This window comes from Myotis davidii, unplaced genomic scaffold (genome assembly GCF_000327345.1).
Source record: "Myotis davidii unplaced genomic scaffold, ASM32734v1 scaffold1567, whole genome shotgun sequence".
Classification (NCBI taxonomy): Eukaryota; Metazoa; Chordata; class Mammalia; order Chiroptera; family Vespertilionidae; genus Myotis; species Myotis davidii.
Genome location: NW_006297578.1, coordinates 271,819 through 291,735, shown reverse-complemented (window position 1 = coordinate 291,735; position 19,917 = coordinate 271,819). Strand labels below are relative to the sequence as shown.

Below are 19,917 nucleotides of genomic sequence, written 5' to 3'. Positions count from 1 at the left end.
GCCTGGTGCATGACATTCGTACATGGGCAGAGGTGTCCCTCAGCCTGGCCTGCACCCTATCCAATCTGGGACCCCTTGGGAGATGTTCAACTGCCGGACATCCTTCTCACAATCTGGGACTGCTGGCTCCCAACTGCTTCTGCCTGCCAGCCTGATCACCCTCTAACCACTCCCCTGCCAGCCTGATTGAAGCGGGTGTGACAGTCAATTAGCATATTCTCTCCTTATTGCCTATGGGTGCCGCCACCTTTGAGGGTGGGGCAGTCAATTAGCATATTCCCTCCTTATTGGCCGTGGGCACTGCCATATTTGTGATGGTGTGAGGGTCAATTAGCATATTCCATCTTTATTAGATAAGATAATGAACTATTATAAAAAAAACTAAGAAACCAATTCCATTTACAATTGCATCAAAATAAATAAATTACCTAGGAATAATTTTAACTAAGGAGGTAAAAGATCTATACTCAGAAAATTATAAAACACTGAAGAAATTAAAGAAGATACAAACAAATGAAAGTATATTCCATGTCCATAGATAGGAAGAATTCACATAATTAAAATGTCCATATTTCCCAAAGAAGTCTATAGATTCCACACAAATCTTATCAAGATACTAATGGCGTATTTCACAGAACTAGAACAAATATTCCAAAAATTTATATGAAATCACAAAAGTCCCTGAATAGGCATAGTAATCTTGACAAATAATAACAAGGTTGGAGGACTCACATTGCCTAATATCAAGCTGTACTACACGGCCATAGAAATCTAAACAGCATAGTACTGTCATAAAAAAAGACATTAAGATCAGTGGAACAGAATAGAGAGCCCAGAAATAAACCCACACCCTTATGGTCAATTAATACTTTACAAAGGATGCAAAACATACAATAGGCCAAAGATAGCCTATTCAATAAATAATGTTGGGAAAACTGGACAGATACATGCAAAAAAATGAAACTAGACTATCTTCTTACATGATACACAAGAATAAACTAAAAATGGATTAAAGACTTACGTATAAGACTTGAAATCATAAAAATCCTAGAAGAAAACTCTGACATTTCTCTTAGCCCAAGGATATACATAAAAAACCAAGAGAAACAAAAGAAAAAATAAACAATGGGACTATATCAAACTAAAAAGTTTGCACAGCAAAGGAAACCATCAACAAAATGAAAAGACAATCCATTAAATAGGATAACATATTTACCAATGATACATCTTATAAGGGGTTATGTCCACTTCTCCCAAGAGGACATACCAATGGCCAATAGACATATGCAAAGATGTTCAGCGTCACTAATTTACAGAGAGCTGAAAATTAAAACCATAATGAGATATTAACTAGCATCTGTCAGAATGGCTATCATCAATAAATGAACAAGTGTTGGCCAGGATGTGGAGAAAAGGGAACCCTCGTGCACTGTTGGTTGGAATGTAGATTGGTGCAGCCACTAAGGAAAACAGTATAGAGGTTCCTCAAAAAATTAAAAATGTCCACTGCCTTATGACCTAGTGATTCCACTTCTGGGAGTTTTTCCGAAGAAACCCAAACACTAGAACTGATAAATTTGGAAGAATATCATGCAACACTATGTTCATTGCAGCATTATTTATAATAGCCAAGATTTGGATGCAGCCTAAGTGCCCATCAGTAGATGAGTGGATAATAAAGCTGTGGTACAGTAATGCAATGAAATATTACTCGGCTGTAAAAAAAAAAAAAAGAAGGAAATCCTTACCCTTTATAACAGCATGGATGGACATGGAGAGTTTTATGCTAAATGAAATAAGCCAGTCACAAGTACCATATGATTCACTTATATGTAGAATCTAATGAACAAAATAGAAACAGATTCATAGGTACAGAGAACAGATGGATAGCTATAAAAGGAGAAGTGGTTGGAGGGCTGGGTGAAAAGGTGAAGTGATTAACACCCTCCCCCCAAAAAAAGAAATTATAGACACATATTACAGTATAGTGATTGCCAGATGGATAGGGTCATGAGGGAAGGTAAAAGAGGGTAAAGGAAGGAATAAATGGTCATGGAAGGAGACTTGACTTTGAGTGATGAACACACAATATAATATACAGATGATGTATTATAGAATTGTACACTTGAAACCTATATAATTGCATTAACCAATGTCACCTCAATAAATTCAATAATTTTTTTGAAAGGAAAGAGTTAAATCTGGGAGACAAGTTAAGCATGCAGCAGTTCTTGGAAGAGATAATTTAGACCTAAATAAAGACACCAAGACAGTGGTGTGTGTGTGTGTGTAGAGGATGAATTCAAGAAATATTTAGGAAATAGAACTAACAGGACTGAGTGAAAGACTAGATGTGTTGCATGAGAGAGAGGGCGAGAGTCCCAGATGATGCCTAGGATTCTGGTTGGTGTTACTTAATAAGATGATGAACTAAAGTGAAAATAGGTTTGGGATGGGGATATGGAGATAAGGAATTTGGCTGTGGATATTTTGTGTTTGAGAGGCCTGTGACACAGCCAGATGTATCCAAGAGGCATTTGGAGATAAGGGCTTGGGCCTCAGAAAGAGATACAAGACCAGAAAGTTAGCTTCTTACCACCTCCACCCTTTTTCTCTCACAAGTCCTGTGCAATCAGAATGGTGATGCCTTCCCAGTTGCTTCTCTTGACAGTAGATGAAGGCCAAGCACTCCCAGTATGGAATTCTGAACTAAAACCACCAATAGTACTGTCATGTGGTTGTAAGCAAGAACAATAAAGTCCCCTTGAATTATGTGCCAAGGGAAAAAAAGATTTTCCCCTCTTTTAAGCCAAAGAATAGCAATGGCATCTGTAGAATCAGAAGAAAAAGGATGACAATTAGCATGCCGTACTTTGTTCTAGGCATACAAACAAGTTCACTTTCCCCTTCTCTAAAAGCTGAGTCTTTCTGATGCCCTGAGTAGCATGTATTTTAGTAGGTTTATATAGAAAATGCCCGAGTTGAGTAATTTAAAAGAAAACATAAATCAGAGTCAGACCTGTATGGAAGGAAAAAAAATCAGCACCTAGAGAAAAGTTGAGCTAATATTACTGTTGATTTGATCCCAGCAGGATGATGCTTCTTCATAACTGACCCCCCATGATATAATTTTTTGTGTGACAGTGCCCATTCTTGTCAATTATCCCTGCTGGGAAAGTGATGGGAGCAAAATGTCAGTTGGCAACAGGGGTGTTAATAATCACTACAGACTTGCAAGAAGGTGTTTCATAAACTTCCTAAACATAGTTTATATGAAAGGGTAATTGGCAGGGACCTGGCATCCTGGAAAACACCTTGCATTCAGGTGTTCAATTCTGTTGAATGCTTTGATGGGAACAAATATAGTCTCCTAGTGCTTAAGCCACTGCAAAATTGCTCTTTATATTAAAAACAGGTTGATGTGAAATCTGTCTCTAGAGTTATGCAGGAAAGGAAGCAGTTGCTCGTCTGGAGGCACTAGCAAGGTGATCAGTTGCCATTAAACACCCAAGGTTGGCTTAATAAAAATAGCACTATTTCTTTGTCAACTCATTTTGGCCTCTCTTTCCTTTCACATGAGTCTGGTTTCTCTATCCAAAATTTTACCCCGAGAGGCAATAATTATGGCCTAATGGAGGGGGTGGGCACTGCAAAATGGGCAATAGAATAAGCCAACATTTTTCAAACTCTGTTCACTGGAACATCATCCTGGCCAATACATTAGGGGAAACCTCTCACTACATTGTACATTCACAATGGAAAGTCTGAGAGGTCCTGCAATGAAGACATCTTTTAAAATTTGTCTTAGCATTTTCAAAACACATTTGATCTTAGATCCTATTTTCTTGTCTATTAACATTTCCCTGATCTGTGGTTATTTGTCACTGGAAGTCCAATGCGCTATCCATTGCGCCACAGAGCCCGCTGTTCTGTGGTTATTTGTAACCCATTTTAGGAAATGCTGCTAGAGGCAAATAATAGGAATAAGCTAGGTAGCATTGTTTTTTCTCAGTTTGTGCAGCTTGGGGTCAAGCAGAAACACTTTTTTCTTGACCTTTGTTAATGAACAGCTTTCTAGAATATCTGAGTTCACTAAAGTGCCTCAGGTTATAGAGTTAAAGGGAAAAATTATATCTTAATTTAATGACTAAGAATACCTCACAAACTTGTGGTCATTGTTGTGATATTGATGAGTGGCACTTCCCAAAACTTGGGGTGGAGATGGGCAATGTATAGGCCACTGAGACCAGGGTAATCCCATCACCACTCCTGGAACCTAATACATTTCCTAAAGTGTGCTTATTTGCTTTCTATTGTCTATTTCTCTGATAGTGATTTTCCAGAAAAGAAAAGCCACACTTGAGTCTTGAAGGTCCTAAAGAAGCAGGTATTGAATTTGCAAAGAAAACTTACAGGAGTTCCATGTGTCTGGAGGTAGTAGACTCATGGACAAAGAGTCTTGAGCTGTCTCCTGTGTCCCCAGTAGGAATGGGAAACATTTCCAATCAGTGCTTGATACCCTTTTGCCCACCTGAAACCTTAAATTAATCCTAGAAGGTAAGCTGATTTTAATCTCTTTCAGCCTGTCCTCTCTCGCTAGCTTACTTCTGTGAAAGGTGGTGCAGTTGTCACTGGGAGATGCTCACAAGCTTTTGCCATAACCCCATTCTACACTCCACATAAGATTATGACACAGAGCATTTGTCCCTACCATCATTCCAGCTTCTATTCTACACCATGTGTGCTCAAGCAACCTTACTGATTCCCATTTAGTATGTTCAATCAACATGACTTCTGTTTTACAATCATAGGTAGGAAAAACATTCCTCAATCAGATATAATGCCCATCCCAATAATACAATCATGTAAAAGAGATGCAACCACTTCACATAAAGCCCATTCAAACATGCCAATTCTACAAATGTTGACATTAATCCCATCAACTCTTGTGTTTCTAACTGCAGCCTCTAGTAGGTCTTCATCAACAGGTTTTGATTTTATAATACTGGGTAGGGGGAGTGTTCCACTGTCAGATATATATTTCCATAAGACATTCAGGAAGAGGAGACACACCTTCTTTACATAAAACCTGCTCAAACATTCCAACTTTCATAATTCTATCAACCTTTACATTTTTATATTCCCTCAATTGGTGAAGCGTGAGTCAGGGCTTCACCAATGGGTTTTGGTACCACAGTTTGTGGGACTCCTGTGTTAAATGAGTCCTGGAAACTTCTCTTTTCCACCCTCTGACCATGTTACCTACTCTTGTGGTTTTGGGTTCCCAGCCAGGGGTTGATCCAAGAGACCCTTGCCCTTGTCTCAATCTAACTTGATTAATCTCCCAAACCACTGCCAGAAGAGATTGATGATCATGTTTCTCATTGTGATTTTTGCCTTCTGGCTTTTTCAATTTCTCAAAACTGGGGTAGAGTGGACTTGTTTTGGACCCTTTGGGGAACCAGCACAGGTCCCTTAGTCTCACCCAATCTTTGATAGTTCTATACTAAATTTTTTGTTTTAATCTTATCAATGTCCATTTTATTTATCTCATTTTAAAATAATGATCTTAAGATTTATATCCTGCTGGGATGAGTCTTGTGACTCTCCAACTTGTTTCCACTTTGTTTCTGCTCCTATCAATATTTGCTTTATTTATCTTATTTCTTTTTTTTTTAGTTGGAGAGGCAGAGAGAGAGAGAGGGAGAGAGGGGGAGAGAGAGAGAGAGAGAGATTGGTTGCCTCCAGCACTCACCCTGACCAGGAATGGAACCCGTACACCTTTGGTGTATAGGACAATGCTCCAACTGAACCACACCACCAACTGGGGCCATCTTATTTCTTAATAACTACTGAAAAATTTCCACCTTTTTGGTCTCTTCCTATTCTCCTGTTACTTAGCCTAATGTTTTTTACTAGCACGTGTAAGACCCAGGAGGGGAAGCTGAGATAGGAAATTTGATAAGGCTTCCCCAAAGGTCCCTGGGTTTTGCAGTAGAAAGGTTACATGGGGCACCCAAATGAAAGTGGTCCCCTTAACTCTACTAGTAGCATTTACCATAACTTGGGTAATGGTCACATTCAGCACCGAATATCCCAGTCATCATAAAGCCAGTCCCACATGGCTTGCATATGAAGCATACCAGCTGCTTCATCTGGGGGGATGCACTTGGCTCCACATTTATAGGGGGAGATGGAAAGTCCCCCTTATCAGGGTAAATAGACCTTAATGGCTTATATCCAGTCCACCAGGCTGGCTGTTCCTTCAGAAATAACCTCCTGGGTGTATGGATTGTGTATAGCCATCTCTGATTGTTCCACAGTGAGCGGTGGGTTCTACATCTACCTACACTTGCTATTTCACTCTGCAGCCTTCAAAACCAACTACACAGTATCCAAAGTAGTTACTCTCAAAATACATCTCAGTATAGATTCTTTGAGAAGCTGATGATATTGAACTACAAAATGAAACAACTCCTTCACTCTATTCTCCCTAGTTTCAGTAGTTTCTTGGTGTCACCTGCCCCACTGCATTGAAACCTTCTTGCTGATCAGAGGTCTTAAAGGTATTTTCTATTATTCCCACATAATTTCCCCCTTAGGGGCAGCTTTGAGGCTGATGACCCAAGATCAGAGTGATCTAAGTCTCAGCTTGGTTTAGTATTAATGTCCAACCCAACATTTTTTTATATTTTCATTTTAGCTATTACAGATAACAATAACCAAGGGTTTGTATGTTTAGCATGCTTCTTATTATTTTGCATTTCCTTATATATCTAATGAGTCAACTTGGAGTGAGGTTTACTACATTTGTAATTTCCATTGCGAATTTTTACCTTTAGTAACATATCATAGCACAACTGCAGTTTCATATCATGGTGACTAGGTACCATCCAGGGATCAAAGGTTCATCATCTCCTGCCTTTCTCTTTTTTTCTCTTCCGAAAGTACTACATGTTTCTGTGAGCCGCAGCTATTCTAGCAAATTCCATTTCTCTGACACCAACTAAGGGGTTCTGAACTCAAATCCAACGTGTGGATATAGGTAGGTTTCCCCCCACATGCACACACATACCACCATTCTCCAATACCATCTGGGTGGTCCTACAATTCCACTTCATTCTGACACTGCTGGATTAAGGGCCCAGTCCCACAAGACTGCTTCTCTCCCCACTTCTGATCCCAGGTTTGCTTCTCACGGACAATCTAGAGACTACAGCAATTTTCATGTCATGACACACATAAACAAACTATCAAAATTCTGTGGCACACCAAAATATATTACATTTTTTGCTGATCTGACAAAAAATAGGTATAATTTTGATTCATTCATGTGGGACCGCTTTTGGTGTGTTGACCATTGTATTTTTTTTTTGACAATCAAAGGGAAAAGAGATGAGTGCCCCTAACTAAATAGTCAGGTATTACATGTTTTAAAAATTCTTGTGGCACACCAGTTGAAAATTGCTGGACTAGAAGTTCCCACAACCTTCTCCTTGTGTTCAATTAAATTGCTAGAGCATCTCACAGAACTCAGAGAAACATTTTACTTACTACATTACTAGTTTGTATAAAAGGACATAACTCAGAAACAGCTAGATGGAAGAGATGCATAGGGCAAGATATGGGGAAAGGGCGTGAGACTTTTATGACCTCTCCAAGCACATGCCAATCTCCCCAAATCTCTACCAACCCAGACGCTCTCAGAAACCTATACTTTAGCTTTTTTTTTAATGGAGGCTTCATCACGTACGTATCATAGGTTAAATTCATTGGCCATTAGTGATTGAACTCCAATTTCCAGCTGTTCTCCTCTCAGAAGGGTGGGACCGAAAATTTGAACCCTCTAATCAAATGGATAACTCCACTGGCTGCCAGCTCCCATAAAGTAACCTCATTCACATAAGACACAATATCACTCTTATCACTTAGGAAATTCCAAGAGTCTTTTAGGAGCTCTGTGCCAGAATGAGGGGGGTAGGGAGGGAGAAGGGGATGCGGACCAAGTACATATTTCTTATTATAAATCACAATAACACAGGGTGCATGAAAATATTTTTGCATCCTTTCTTTTCTTTGTTCTTGGTTCAGAATAGTTAGTTAAGTTAGCTTTCATAGTCACATATTCAGAGGAATAATCTTGCTGTTTCATTTCCTTGTGAGTGATGCTTTTTTGAGTGAGAAATTATTTACTCCCTCCTTATTGATTCTTGTGGGATGCTACCAAAATAGTTTAACTCTAGATATGTTCCTGGGAGCCCAGATGTGTGTTTATCTCTTCCCCATCCTCCATCACCTAAGTCTACCTCCTCTCCTAGTCCCTGTAGTAAGTGAAGAACCTTCCTCCACTTCAGACCCTTCAGGTTAATCCATGAGTAAGCTTTGTTTGCGCTGTCAAGAGACAGTGATACAGGCTTGGACTGAAAATAGAGTAAAGAAGGAGAAGGCAGAAAAAGGCATGGAGGAGAGGGGAAGTCTTACGTGGAGAAAGCATTGTTCTGTCTCTCACATCGGATCCCCTTGCAGTTGTTCGGCTCATCAATCGCTCTGGTCTCATAATAAAAGTAAAGCTGGTTCAATCCATTGGCAAAAGCCAGAAGGACCAGGCAGTAGATAAAGAGGAATTTGAGGATATCAAGCAGCATTCGCCCCAAAGAAATCTGCAGAGGCCCTAAGTGGGAGTTGGCTGTGAACAGGGATATGAGACGCAACGAACTTAAAATGTTGGATATTGCAAAGAGCGCTTCTGCAATCAGAGTCGGGTGCCACATTTCCCATTCTTCCCTTGGACGAGAACCATTATACTGAAAGAAACAAGTGCACAAGATGAGAAGCACAGTGAGCATTTATAAAACTCTCCCCTCTTGCCTATCTTCTGCACCCAAATAAAGCCATCAAAGTAAGCATCAAGAATTCACTTATATAACAATTTTGCCCACCCCCAATCAATACATGATGTTAATAACTCTATTCTTCCCACTCCCATCCAAATATATACCCAGGATATAGACATAGAAAAATGAATTTCAGAGCATTCATATGGAGCAACCACCTGTGACTTGTCAACATTTTCTAACTATGAGTTTGCCAGATTGTTGGGGAGTGTCACTGGAATCGAGCCACTGGTATGCCCAAGGTGGGGGGACAAATTATTCTGCTTCCTAATGAGATTTCAAATTAGACTCACCTCCTCAACCATCTCCCATCTATTTTGTTCTGAGCACCACAGACAAGTTGTTATTGAAGGACAAGGGATAGCCTCAATGATGTGCAGTATTTACCCTGACTTCCCTGCTGTTTGCAGTGTGGGGCTGATGGAGCATTCTGGAGGGCCATTATTCAGAATTTTATGCTAATTTTTTGCAATCTGTAATGTATTGCGTACTATTTCAAATGTCATGTCAATCTTCCATGTATTGAATTTAGCACTGCCCACACAGTGGTGTATGGATGTATTTTATTGTTCCTTTGACAGCCCTACAAGTTTGAATGTCTGTCTAGTACAAATGAAGAACCAGGGGATTGAAGTAGGAAAAGAGCTAGTATTTCTAGGGTTATTATCCATTTTTCATTCCTGTCCTGGACTACTAGCTCCTGGAACATTGGGTGTCCAGCTTTGTAGAAATATGGCTTTGTTGGGAGACCTAAAGTTCAATTGGATTTTGTCATTTCAAACTACCTTTATCTCTTGTGAAAAGCGATCATGCGACAGCCCACAGTGCCCAGGGCATAGCAGCTGGCAGACATCAGCAAGCAGGTGGGCAGTAGCCAGAGTAACTCTCAGCATGATGAAGGCAGCTCCAGGTCCAGGGCTCCCATGGTCAGAGCTTCCCAGGCAAAGCCACTGCTCTAATTTCATCATGGTAGCCTCAAGGCCTCTCCACCATTGCTCTTACCCTCCTCGCCTTCCAGGACACTGCATGTGCATTGTAGAGCCAGATCCGGGAGGCTAGATCTGACTTAACCTGCAAGGGGATGTGCATCTGACACCCTAACCCCATTCTTATGAGAGCAGCCCTCCATCCTATCCACCATTGAAGAGCAAGTTTGCTTTCTAAAAACAAAACAACAAAAACCCCAAATTGCCTTTATCTCTCAATTTCATCATAGAATGAGGATAATATCTACTCCTACCCACTACACACGTTTGTGATTATGTACCCATATGTGAAAGTCTGTGTACTCCATAAGGGGAGATGTTATGGAAATACAAGGAATTGCTTATTACCTTCTGAAGGCAGAAGTAGATTTGGCTTGGAATTCATTATGAAGCATATTGCCTTGAGCTCTCATCTAAATATCACAGTTTCTCAAGACTAAATGTAAACAACTTTCCTGAGAAAATGTTGTATTGTGGGCCACATTATATTGTTAGCACATTTCTAAAATGTGCTTCAGTTCCAACAACTGAGGAAACTGGTGTTATTAAAATCATTTGTGTGTATCCAATATTCTTTACTGTCAGAGGAGTTTGGAGAAACCTTGCCACATTCTGCTTCTGTTTCAGATAGACTTTAGTTGGCCAACCAGTTTTGTACACTCTTGGCCAAATCTTGTATCTCTATATTTTTCCTTCCAAAAAAAAATCTGCTGCATCTCTGTGGAGGGTGGGTATTGTTATGCCTGTTTTTCAAGTGGAGGAACTGAAATACAGAGAGGCAGAGTGACTTGCTTAAGATCACACAATACAGCAAATTGATGGCAGGTCCAGGACTAAAACTCAGGTCTCTAAACAGTCTAGCATTATTTCTATTAAATGTTACTTATATGATAGTTGATATTACAGCACATATGGTAGATAGGCCTTTAAAGGTTTTGAGGTATATGTAAAAGATGGAGACTCTTTGCTGATAAGAAAACAGACCTATGTTTTAAAACTAGAAATTATTTACTGGAAAATATATAGCTCATAATTTAGGGTTTTTTCTCTCCACAGCCACAACTGTAACCACAGGGAAGTCTGCTGCCCATAGGAATTTGAAGAATATTCATAAGTGTGAAAGATGATTATTGAGGCAAATCTTGCTCTGCATATACTTTTAGAGAAAGATATTATAAAATATGAGAGCAGGGAATAAATTTGGAACTCATTTAATATGGAGGTCAACAAAAATGTTGTGTTAAGCACAGTGGGGCAAAAGTAGGTTTGCAATTCTAATTACATGAAACATGGAGTTTATTTTTATATTATTTATTAAATATTGTGTTATTTCCCACTTGAACAACTGTAAACCTACTTTTGCCCCACCAGGTACTTTTGACTTTGTGTACTACATGGTTCCTGTAACCATTACTCAAACTCAACTAATTTCTTGTAGAACTAAGAGACAGTATGTAAACAAAAGGATGTGGCTGGAGGCTAAATTTGCCCTGAAGACCATAGTTTTCTAACTCCTGATCTAACACAAATGATTTTTCAACCGTGTTCCTTGAAACCTGAGGTTTCATTGGAAACAGCTGGTGGCCACTGTGGGAGCCAATGAGGAAGCCTGGAATACCCATTCCTCAATCCAAATTCAATACTTTAAACTCTAATATATTGCAATTCTGTATAAGTTTTAATTTCAAGATGTGTTTCCAATCTTATTTTTTAGAGTCCAAATCTAAGGCTCAGAGAGTTAGAAGGATGACCTATGGTAATCCAGTTTGTGAGTATCAGAGCAAGGATTAAATTTTCTGACTCTTGAGTTAGTGATATTGTAAGGCAAGGGATTTTTCTTATATTTTTTTGAGATGGAATGCACCTTAAAAATTGGTTTCCATGCCTTTCAAAGGGGACTCAGTCATAACAAGGATGGGTGTGTGTGTCTGCAGCCAAGAACTGGCCCTTAAAGAAAGAACTAAAATTCAATGGCTATCAAAGTTCAGATTTAGTCTGTACATATGGAAGTAAGGTGGTGGGGGAATAAATCTAGGTGGTGCTATTCTAAAAGACTAAAGGACAATTATTATTCATTTGTGGGGATATTTGGGGGGCACCGAGGACCACCAACCTTATGTGTATTTGTTCCTTTTGAGTACTTTAGTCTGTGCCTTTTGGTTCCTGTTGTTGTAAACCATGTGGGGTGACTAGTTTTCACTCTAAGAAAGGATCTTCTTCTTTAAAACCAGCTTATCCCACGGTGCTTCTGTACTTCCTCAGTACAATAGTGATCTGAAATGTTTCAAGAACCCTGGGAACCAGCTCTTGAGGTTTTACCTCCTAGGGCTTGACACAGCCTATGTGGTGCTCAGAATAAGTTCATCTCAGGCTGGTGTGCTCTGTGGATGAGTGGGCCAGATTGCCCATTTATAATTTCTTATTGCAAATCTAAAGTCTGCATGTGGCATGTCTTGCTTTGTAAATTTTCTCTTTTTATAGGATGACTCCAGCTTCTTGGCAAATGTTTCCTTTGAGTTAAGTGTTTTTCAGTTAAGGGGCATTCACTCAGCTTAGCAGAGCTGATTTATCCTTTCACTCTAAGGTGGGGAAGTGTTTAGCTCTTTGGAAACCTTACCAGTGAAGCTGGACAGGTTATGTGATTGGCTAATATTGGGCTTTATAGGTACATTTTCATATCCCCAATAGTTAATCATTTTACTGATCACTTATTCTAAACTTTTAAGCAAAACCCACCAATTTCTAGATTGATAATTATCTCTCCAGTGTATAAATATCACTTCCAAAGGAAGAAATGTATTTTTTTTAGGCAAACAGTGTTACTTAGTCAGCAGAGTGCCAGAATGACATGGATTTCATCCAGGCACATTAACCAGAGATTCAAACATTTCCTCACCAGCTTTTTCTTGTATAAGGAAGTTGTAAATATGTGTTAAGTGATCACCACAAGTATAAGGCATACTCTTAGGCTTCTTAAAAAATGTTTCATGACTGCATTCCACATTCATGCGCTATATAACTAACTCCCCAAATCTTAAAATTTATGCAATATGCATATTATGGGTATAAAAATAAAGCAAGTTGTTGGAGATTTGGGGGACAGCCATATTCCCATTCCAAAACTTAATGTGGAATTTAGTACCAAAAAGCATGAATAACTAGATAATATTGGAGCCTTAATCGTCAGCCTTTCCTCATACTGGAGAAGTTCAATTCAGGGTAGCGGAGGATGGCCATTCTATTATCTAATGAGCATCACATTTGAACTCAAAGCCTATGACTACCTAATGTGAAGGGCTGTATATGAAACTTTTTTTCAGGATAATTCAGGTTGTATAGTGTGGAGGAACTGTATCAAGGTGGTTTGTGTGTGTATACATGACATCTGAATTGATAGGGGGACATAGATTAGATGATACCAAAAAAGCTGGATTTATAACAGCTTGAATGATCATCTTGGTGGTGGAAGTGATGAGGGAGGCAGAGACAATTAAAGGTCTATGTCTCATGCAGTGAAGTTTCTATGTTCTTCTGTCACATGAAGAATAGTTGATGAAGTGTTAATACTTAGCTTTGAGAAGAGAGAACTTAGCAGGTTAGGGAGCGATCACTTCACAGTGGGAGCACTGTTATGGAGAAGGAACAACCTTGTCCTGTTTGATGCCACAGGGGAAAAGGATTACTAATGAATATGTCACAGGAAGAAAATATTAGAAAAATATAAAGTTAGTACTTTTTAATGAGGTGACAAGGGTTGAGAGAAGCTTTTGGAGATAGTGAATTCAGTGAATTTTCTTATCTCTGTCCTATACAAGTATTGGCGGGCCATCTTCTTGGAAAGGATATTTTAGACAACATTTAAGCACTTATTGAATGGATGGGTGGCTGAAAGCTATTTTACTTTCAGAGTTTAAGAAGCTATGAATTTATTTGCAAATTGCTCCATTCTCCACTTTCTTTGCTTAGACGACACTGATTACAAACTATTAAAATAATGTTTACATGGTACTTTCCCACATGGATGGGATCGTCATCGGCACTTTGCCCTTAAACTCTTTATGTCCCTAGTGCTAAAGCTTAATGTAACCAAAATTATTGCTTAAGAAAAAAGGCAGACATTCCAAATTACCTTGACATAGGCCACAATCTTCAAGGAAATAGTTGCCAGGTAGAGTGAGTTCATTGCAAAATCCATCAGGTTCCACCAGTCGTGGATGTATTCAGTAAATCCACCATCCCACATTTCCTTAATCTCCCCCCAAATGAAACCTGAAGAATGGAAGCAAAAGGTTCATTTCTTTACAGGGCAGAATAGTCATCCTAGTCATCATAGTAGGATTCCCTCATATAACAAAACATGAGATAAGTGAATCAATTGGGGTCAGTGGAATGAAGTCCCTAGAGATAGTAATCATTTACTTCTTTTTCTTTTCTTTCTCATCTCTCAGTACTGAACTTACTAAACCCGATAGGCTTTACCTGGATATGCACATATGTTATACTTTTCTGGCTACTACTCATTTTTGGCATTTTTATTATAGTTACTGGGATGCTGTTATAATTTTGGGTTCCAGATTCTACCCTCTTTCCATTTTAGAGTGGGAGTAGTTTCACCAAAATATAATTAGGTCAAAATTTTCCCATAATCCTTAGTTTCCAATGTGTGATAGTGGGAAAATTTCTTAATGAGTTTTGAGGTAAGCAAGCTGACCATGGACCAAAATACTTGATATTGGTGTTAAAGCCAAGCAGTGGGGCCCCAAATAATTTAGAATCCTCTTTTCTCCTTTCTCTTCTCATTGTGTGATGGCTTCATGGAATTCTGCCTGATAGTACTGATGCTTTGGAATGTGCAACACAGTAAAGTATATGGCTGTAGTCTAAGGCAGTGGTTCTCAACCTTTAAGGTGCATGCAAATCACCTGGGGATGATGTTAAAATGCAGATCTGATTCTAAAGATCCAGGGTGGGACTTGATATTCTGTATGTCTAACAAACGCCCAAGACCACAGTTTAAGTAGCAAAGACTTAGAGGATGGCAGTGTATTAAAGGGTCCAGTGCAATCTAATTATGCCTGGAGGATGCTGGTAAGACTGCTTCTACCATGAGTTGTGTGAATTTCCCAGGTATCCCCCCTGATTGTGAAATCAGTATCCAAATAGGATGTCTACTCTGAATATGTACTGAGATTGTGTGGACTAGTCATGAGAAATAAGTAGATCCAAGTGCCACCTCTCCTAGTTATGGGAAAGAGAGCATGCCCTCCCTAACTTACCTGAGGCTGGTTCTGAACTGACACTTGGCTTTCCTTCTAAACAAACTGACAGATACCTTCCTTGTCCTTGATGGTATTAGGTTAACAGAAACAAGCCCTGAGTACACTGCCAATCTCACTGTAAAACAGGTAATATGAGTGACCAGGGATGGGGAAGAAGGAACTACATTTCTGAGGCTCCCAACAAAGGACTACGCCACTACACAGATGGAAGGTTCAGAGCTAGTCCAACTGCCTATTCCAGTATTTTTTTTAGACAGGACCAGCAGCCAGTCTGGCTTTATCTCCTTTGACTCACCAAGAACCCAAGGCAATATCATCCATTCCACGACAGTTGGGGGAGGTCCCTGTACATGAAGGTCTGTTCTGACGATGTGTTGAGAAGCCAGGAGAAGCATGAAGAGGAAGGTCAGATATGATGCAGTGTGGCAGATAAACTTGATAAAGGGTTTCTTGATGAATAGACCAAGGTTGCTCCTGGGTGAGATCAGATAAGCTATAGACAGCATGGGAAACAGGAACCCAATGGTCATGCAGGTCAGAAGCTTGACTACCCAGTGTTTCCGCCGCCATCCAGGGAAGCCATCATACCACAGAGTGGCAAGCAACTGTTGGCAATTGGGCTGAGCAACAAACTGGGAAAAAGAAGAGAAGAATTTAGGCTCAGAGATGACAAGGAGGAAGTCTACATTCTTACCTTTCCTAGTTTACAGCCAGTTGCATGACCAATCCCCCAAAGAGGCCTGATTTACAGGTTCCCATGAATGGATCTAACCCCAGAGATAGCTTTACATGTCAAGTTATGAGACTAGATCTTTCTTTGGATTATTTGTTTCATGTATTAAACAAAATCACTCTGTTTGGTTTGTGCTTTGACTTGCCTCTTTATTCCACCTCTCATCATGTTAGAGAAATGGTTCCTAAAACCTGGCTCTGCATTAGAATTTTAAAAATCCACATTCCCAGGTGGTACCACAGGCTGACTAAATGAGCCTCTCTGGGTGGTGAGCCTGGGCAGCTGTTTTACAAAGATCTCCTGAGAGTTTACATGTCCCTTAGCAGAGAATTATGGGTATTTTTCATTTCAAATTGATTTACATTTTACTCATTCCCCTAGCCTATGTAAAGTCATCAACAATTGTGCACTTTGGGCAAACATAAACTGGCAGGGAATCAGCTCATGCCTGTGGCTATGGTTTGGAATGTAAATAAATCCCCTTTTTAATTTTGTCTTTTTACTCCTTTGGTTCTGAGAACCTGGTGGTTGGCTAGCAATGAATTGGGTTGCTACTTTGCCATTTACTTAACACCCTCCCTAATCTAGACATGCAAATGAGGAAGATATATTTTAGAGCCAATATTATAACATGTATACAACTCAGCTGAAATTTTACTTAAAATCAATCTACAAAGTGTCAGTGATTAATAGTTAAGGAATCATCAGCATTGCAAGTCACCCTCCAACTGCTCTTTTTCTGGTAAGGAACTCAATAAGGAACTCAATCGTCAGTCATGATTTTAAATACTTGACGACTACTACAGCTATCCATGGGAAAGGTTAAACAGAGCTGCACTATATATATCTTACGTACCCAACTTTACTGTTAATACATTTATGAAGGTCATTTGCTTCTCCACCAAAGTCATTCTTCTCTTTCTTGAACACACTGCTGGACTACACCACCCAGTCTCCCTTGCAATGAGGTATGGCCACATGACTAAGTCCTTGATAATGGAATGTTCAGAGAAATGATGAGTGGCACTTCCAGACCTGCCTGTAAAGGTATAGCATGTGTGTTCCTTCATGTTCTTTTCCCTAAGGCTGGGATGAAAAAAGTACCAGAAAAAAATTAAAGAAAAGTAGAAGGGTAAAACAATATATTTGGATGCAATGAAGAAAAAGCACTGTGAGCACACAGTCTAGTGACAGAAACAAATGTATAAAAAGACAGTTATAAAACAGTATAGTAAGGGCACTAAAATGGATATGAACAAAGAAAAATGAGAGCATAAAGGAGAGGCAAATCTGGACTGCTCAGAAAAAGCTTCTTGGAGGAGGTAGTAACTGAGTAGAGTATTAAAGAATGCATAGTTTGAAAGAAAAATAGTAAACAAAGAAAAGGGGATAAAGTCATAGAGGTGAAAAAGACCATGACTTGTACAGGAAAGTAAAGCAGTCTGGGATGCATGCAGTTGAAAATGACAAGAGAAGAGGCCTAAGAGGTAGGCAGGGGTTACAGAAGATCACAATGATAGTCTTAAGCCATTATAAATTGTGTGTGTGTGTGTGTGTGTGTGTGTGTGTGTGTGTGTGTAAAGCAATATAGTAGAGTAGTTAAGACTACAGACTCTGGAGCTAGATTGCAGTGGTTTTTTCTGTTCTTCAATGTCCTCATGTGAAGAATGGAGATACTAGCATCTATCATATATAGTTGCTGTGAGAATTAAGTTATGTTACTACGTATGAAGCACTTAGAACTATACTTAGCACATAGTAAGGGTTTATTAAATCTTGGAAGAGCTAAAACTGTTAAGATGGCAATACTCCTCAAACTGTTTTACAAGTTCAATGCAATCCATATAAAAACCCCAGGTATTTTATTGCATAAATTGACAAGGTGATCAGAAAATTCATATGGAAATACAATGGAGGCAGAATATCTAAGTCAATTCTGAAAAAGAAGCACAGATTTGGAGGACTCATGCTTCCTGATTTGTCAAAAACGATGAATTTGTGTGTGGGTTAGTATAAATAGAGTTCTTTTCCAATTTCCTCCTTAAGGGGCTTAAAAGAAACAACAACAAAGGATGAGCAGTTATAGGAGCTTCTTAAAAGCCAGAAGACTGGGTGTTGCTCAAGAACTGAGAGCATGTGTTAGTCTTTATTATTTTCCCAATATTTTTCTAAATGCCTGACACAAGGTAAACACTGAATAAATATTTGTTGAATGAGTGATTGAATAAATAAATTTGTGCTGGATGAATCTTGGAAGAACTCTCTCTTTCCAAAGCCTTCTTTCCTTAGTGTATGTAGTGGGTGAAGTCTGGTAGGTAACTCAAATCTTTTAGGAGTTGCAACTAGGAACTATTCTTAACATAGCCAGATTAACTAACATATAGTGTGCCAGGCACTGTACCAGATTTTCACATATATCATCTCACAGCAACCCCAAAGGTAGATATTAGTATTATACCCATTTTGCAGATGATGGGACTGAGCCCAAGCTTTCATTCTTGGTAAGTGGTGGAGCCAGAACTGGAGCCCTAGCTTGACTGACCATAGACCAAGCTCTTACACACTGAATGCTGGCAATCCATGGATGGTATGATCTGAAGCCTGCAAAAAGCTGATATTCTCAGTATCTTCCCCATTGGCCTTACTACAGTGATTGAAATGCCCATATCACTTATTATTTAGGGTTAAGGTATTACGTTTTTAGGAAGTAGTGATATATTGAACTACCCTTATGAGTTTAAAGTGAGTATATCATATCAGCCAGTTATCTAGCTATAAGAGATCTGCCTACCAGCAAAGCACAGAAGCTATGGGGCTCTCCTGGGTGTAGGCTCCTGAGTAGCAGCTGGAAAGGCAGGGGTAGTGATGCATAGCTAGGACCATGTGGGGAAACCTTAAAGATCTTAGCTGTTGGGTTTAGCCTCAGGCCTGATCTTTATGGAACCCATGTTTTCAATCTATCTAAATCTTTTCTTCATAAACCTCCCAGGATCCTCACTGCAGTATTTCCCTCTGCAATGCTTCATTTCTTTAATGTTCTCAGGCAAGGGCTAAAAATTATTACTTTTTCTCTACTGCTGCACAGGACTTTTGGAAAAGCCATGGATCTTTTTCCTTTGACATAAATCTGTGTTTTAAATGGAGTGGCTCAATAGCTCTTTACCCCTCCAAAGGATAATTCTTTTAAAAAAAATCTTTATTGTTGAAAGTATTACATATGTCCCCCTTTTCCTCCATTGACCTCTCCCAGCCTGCCCCCACCTCCCACCCCAGGCCTTCTCCACCCTATTGTCTGGGTTCCTGGGTTATGCATATATACACAAAGGATAATTCTTGATAGGAATAATGTCAAGTTCTATTGGAAAGAGCCCACTCCTCCCCCAGACAACTAGCAAAACTGCTTTGATTTAATCATTCAGTGAAGAGAATTATCTCCCCAGCTCTTCATCAGTCTATTGTATGCAACTTTTGTTCCTACATCTGTCGCTTGGACCTGATTCACATACTGAACCCAAAGCAGACAAAATTTGACTTGCTCATTGCCAAAGGAGTGGAAGATCAACATGATTCAATTTAGATGTTTCAACAAGTATTTCTGTACAGCTGCTCTGTGCCCAGTTCTGTGTGGCACATGGAAAGGAGTTTACAAGAGAGACTGACAGTTATTTTGGCTTGCAGGAGCTCATTGAGAGACCAGCCAAACCCACATAAAATGAGTAACAGGACAATGTTAGTGTTCAGACACCTCACAAGCAGTACAGATTGTAAAAGTGTCAGGTTTCCAGATGGTTGGCTCTCACAGGCTGATGAAGGCCACTCCCCTCCAAGTAAAAATATTTTGTCAGTAAGGACATAAAAAAGACATGCTCCTTGTACCTCCTGTTAAAGATCAGAATACATTTTAGTCATGCAAACTGGGTCCACTTAACGTTAGGAAAAGCTCATTACTTTGATATGAGGCACCCTAATCTAGGAACTCAGGGCATTCAGAGATGGGACAAATCAGCAGGCACCAATCAGCAGGA

General features: G+C 39.5%; 1 protein-coding gene across 1 annotated transcript in view; it reads right to left on the bottom strand.

The window, feature by feature from the left end:
* Window positions 1–19,917, bottom strand: part of TRPC5 (transient receptor potential cation channel subfamily C member 5) — a 274,908-nt gene that overhangs the window by 17,444 nt on the left and 237,547 nt on the right. Inside the window, exons 5-7 of the mRNA XM_006773297.2 lie at window positions 15,455–15,791; window positions 14,010–14,149; window positions 8,482–8,804 (exon numbers count right to left, since the gene is read on the bottom strand). Coding sequence (XP_006773360.1) covers window positions 8,482–8,804; window positions 14,010–14,149; window positions 15,455–15,791 — 800 coding nt within the window. The remainder of the gene's footprint in view (window positions 1–8,481; window positions 8,805–14,009; window positions 14,150–15,454; window positions 15,792–19,917) is intronic.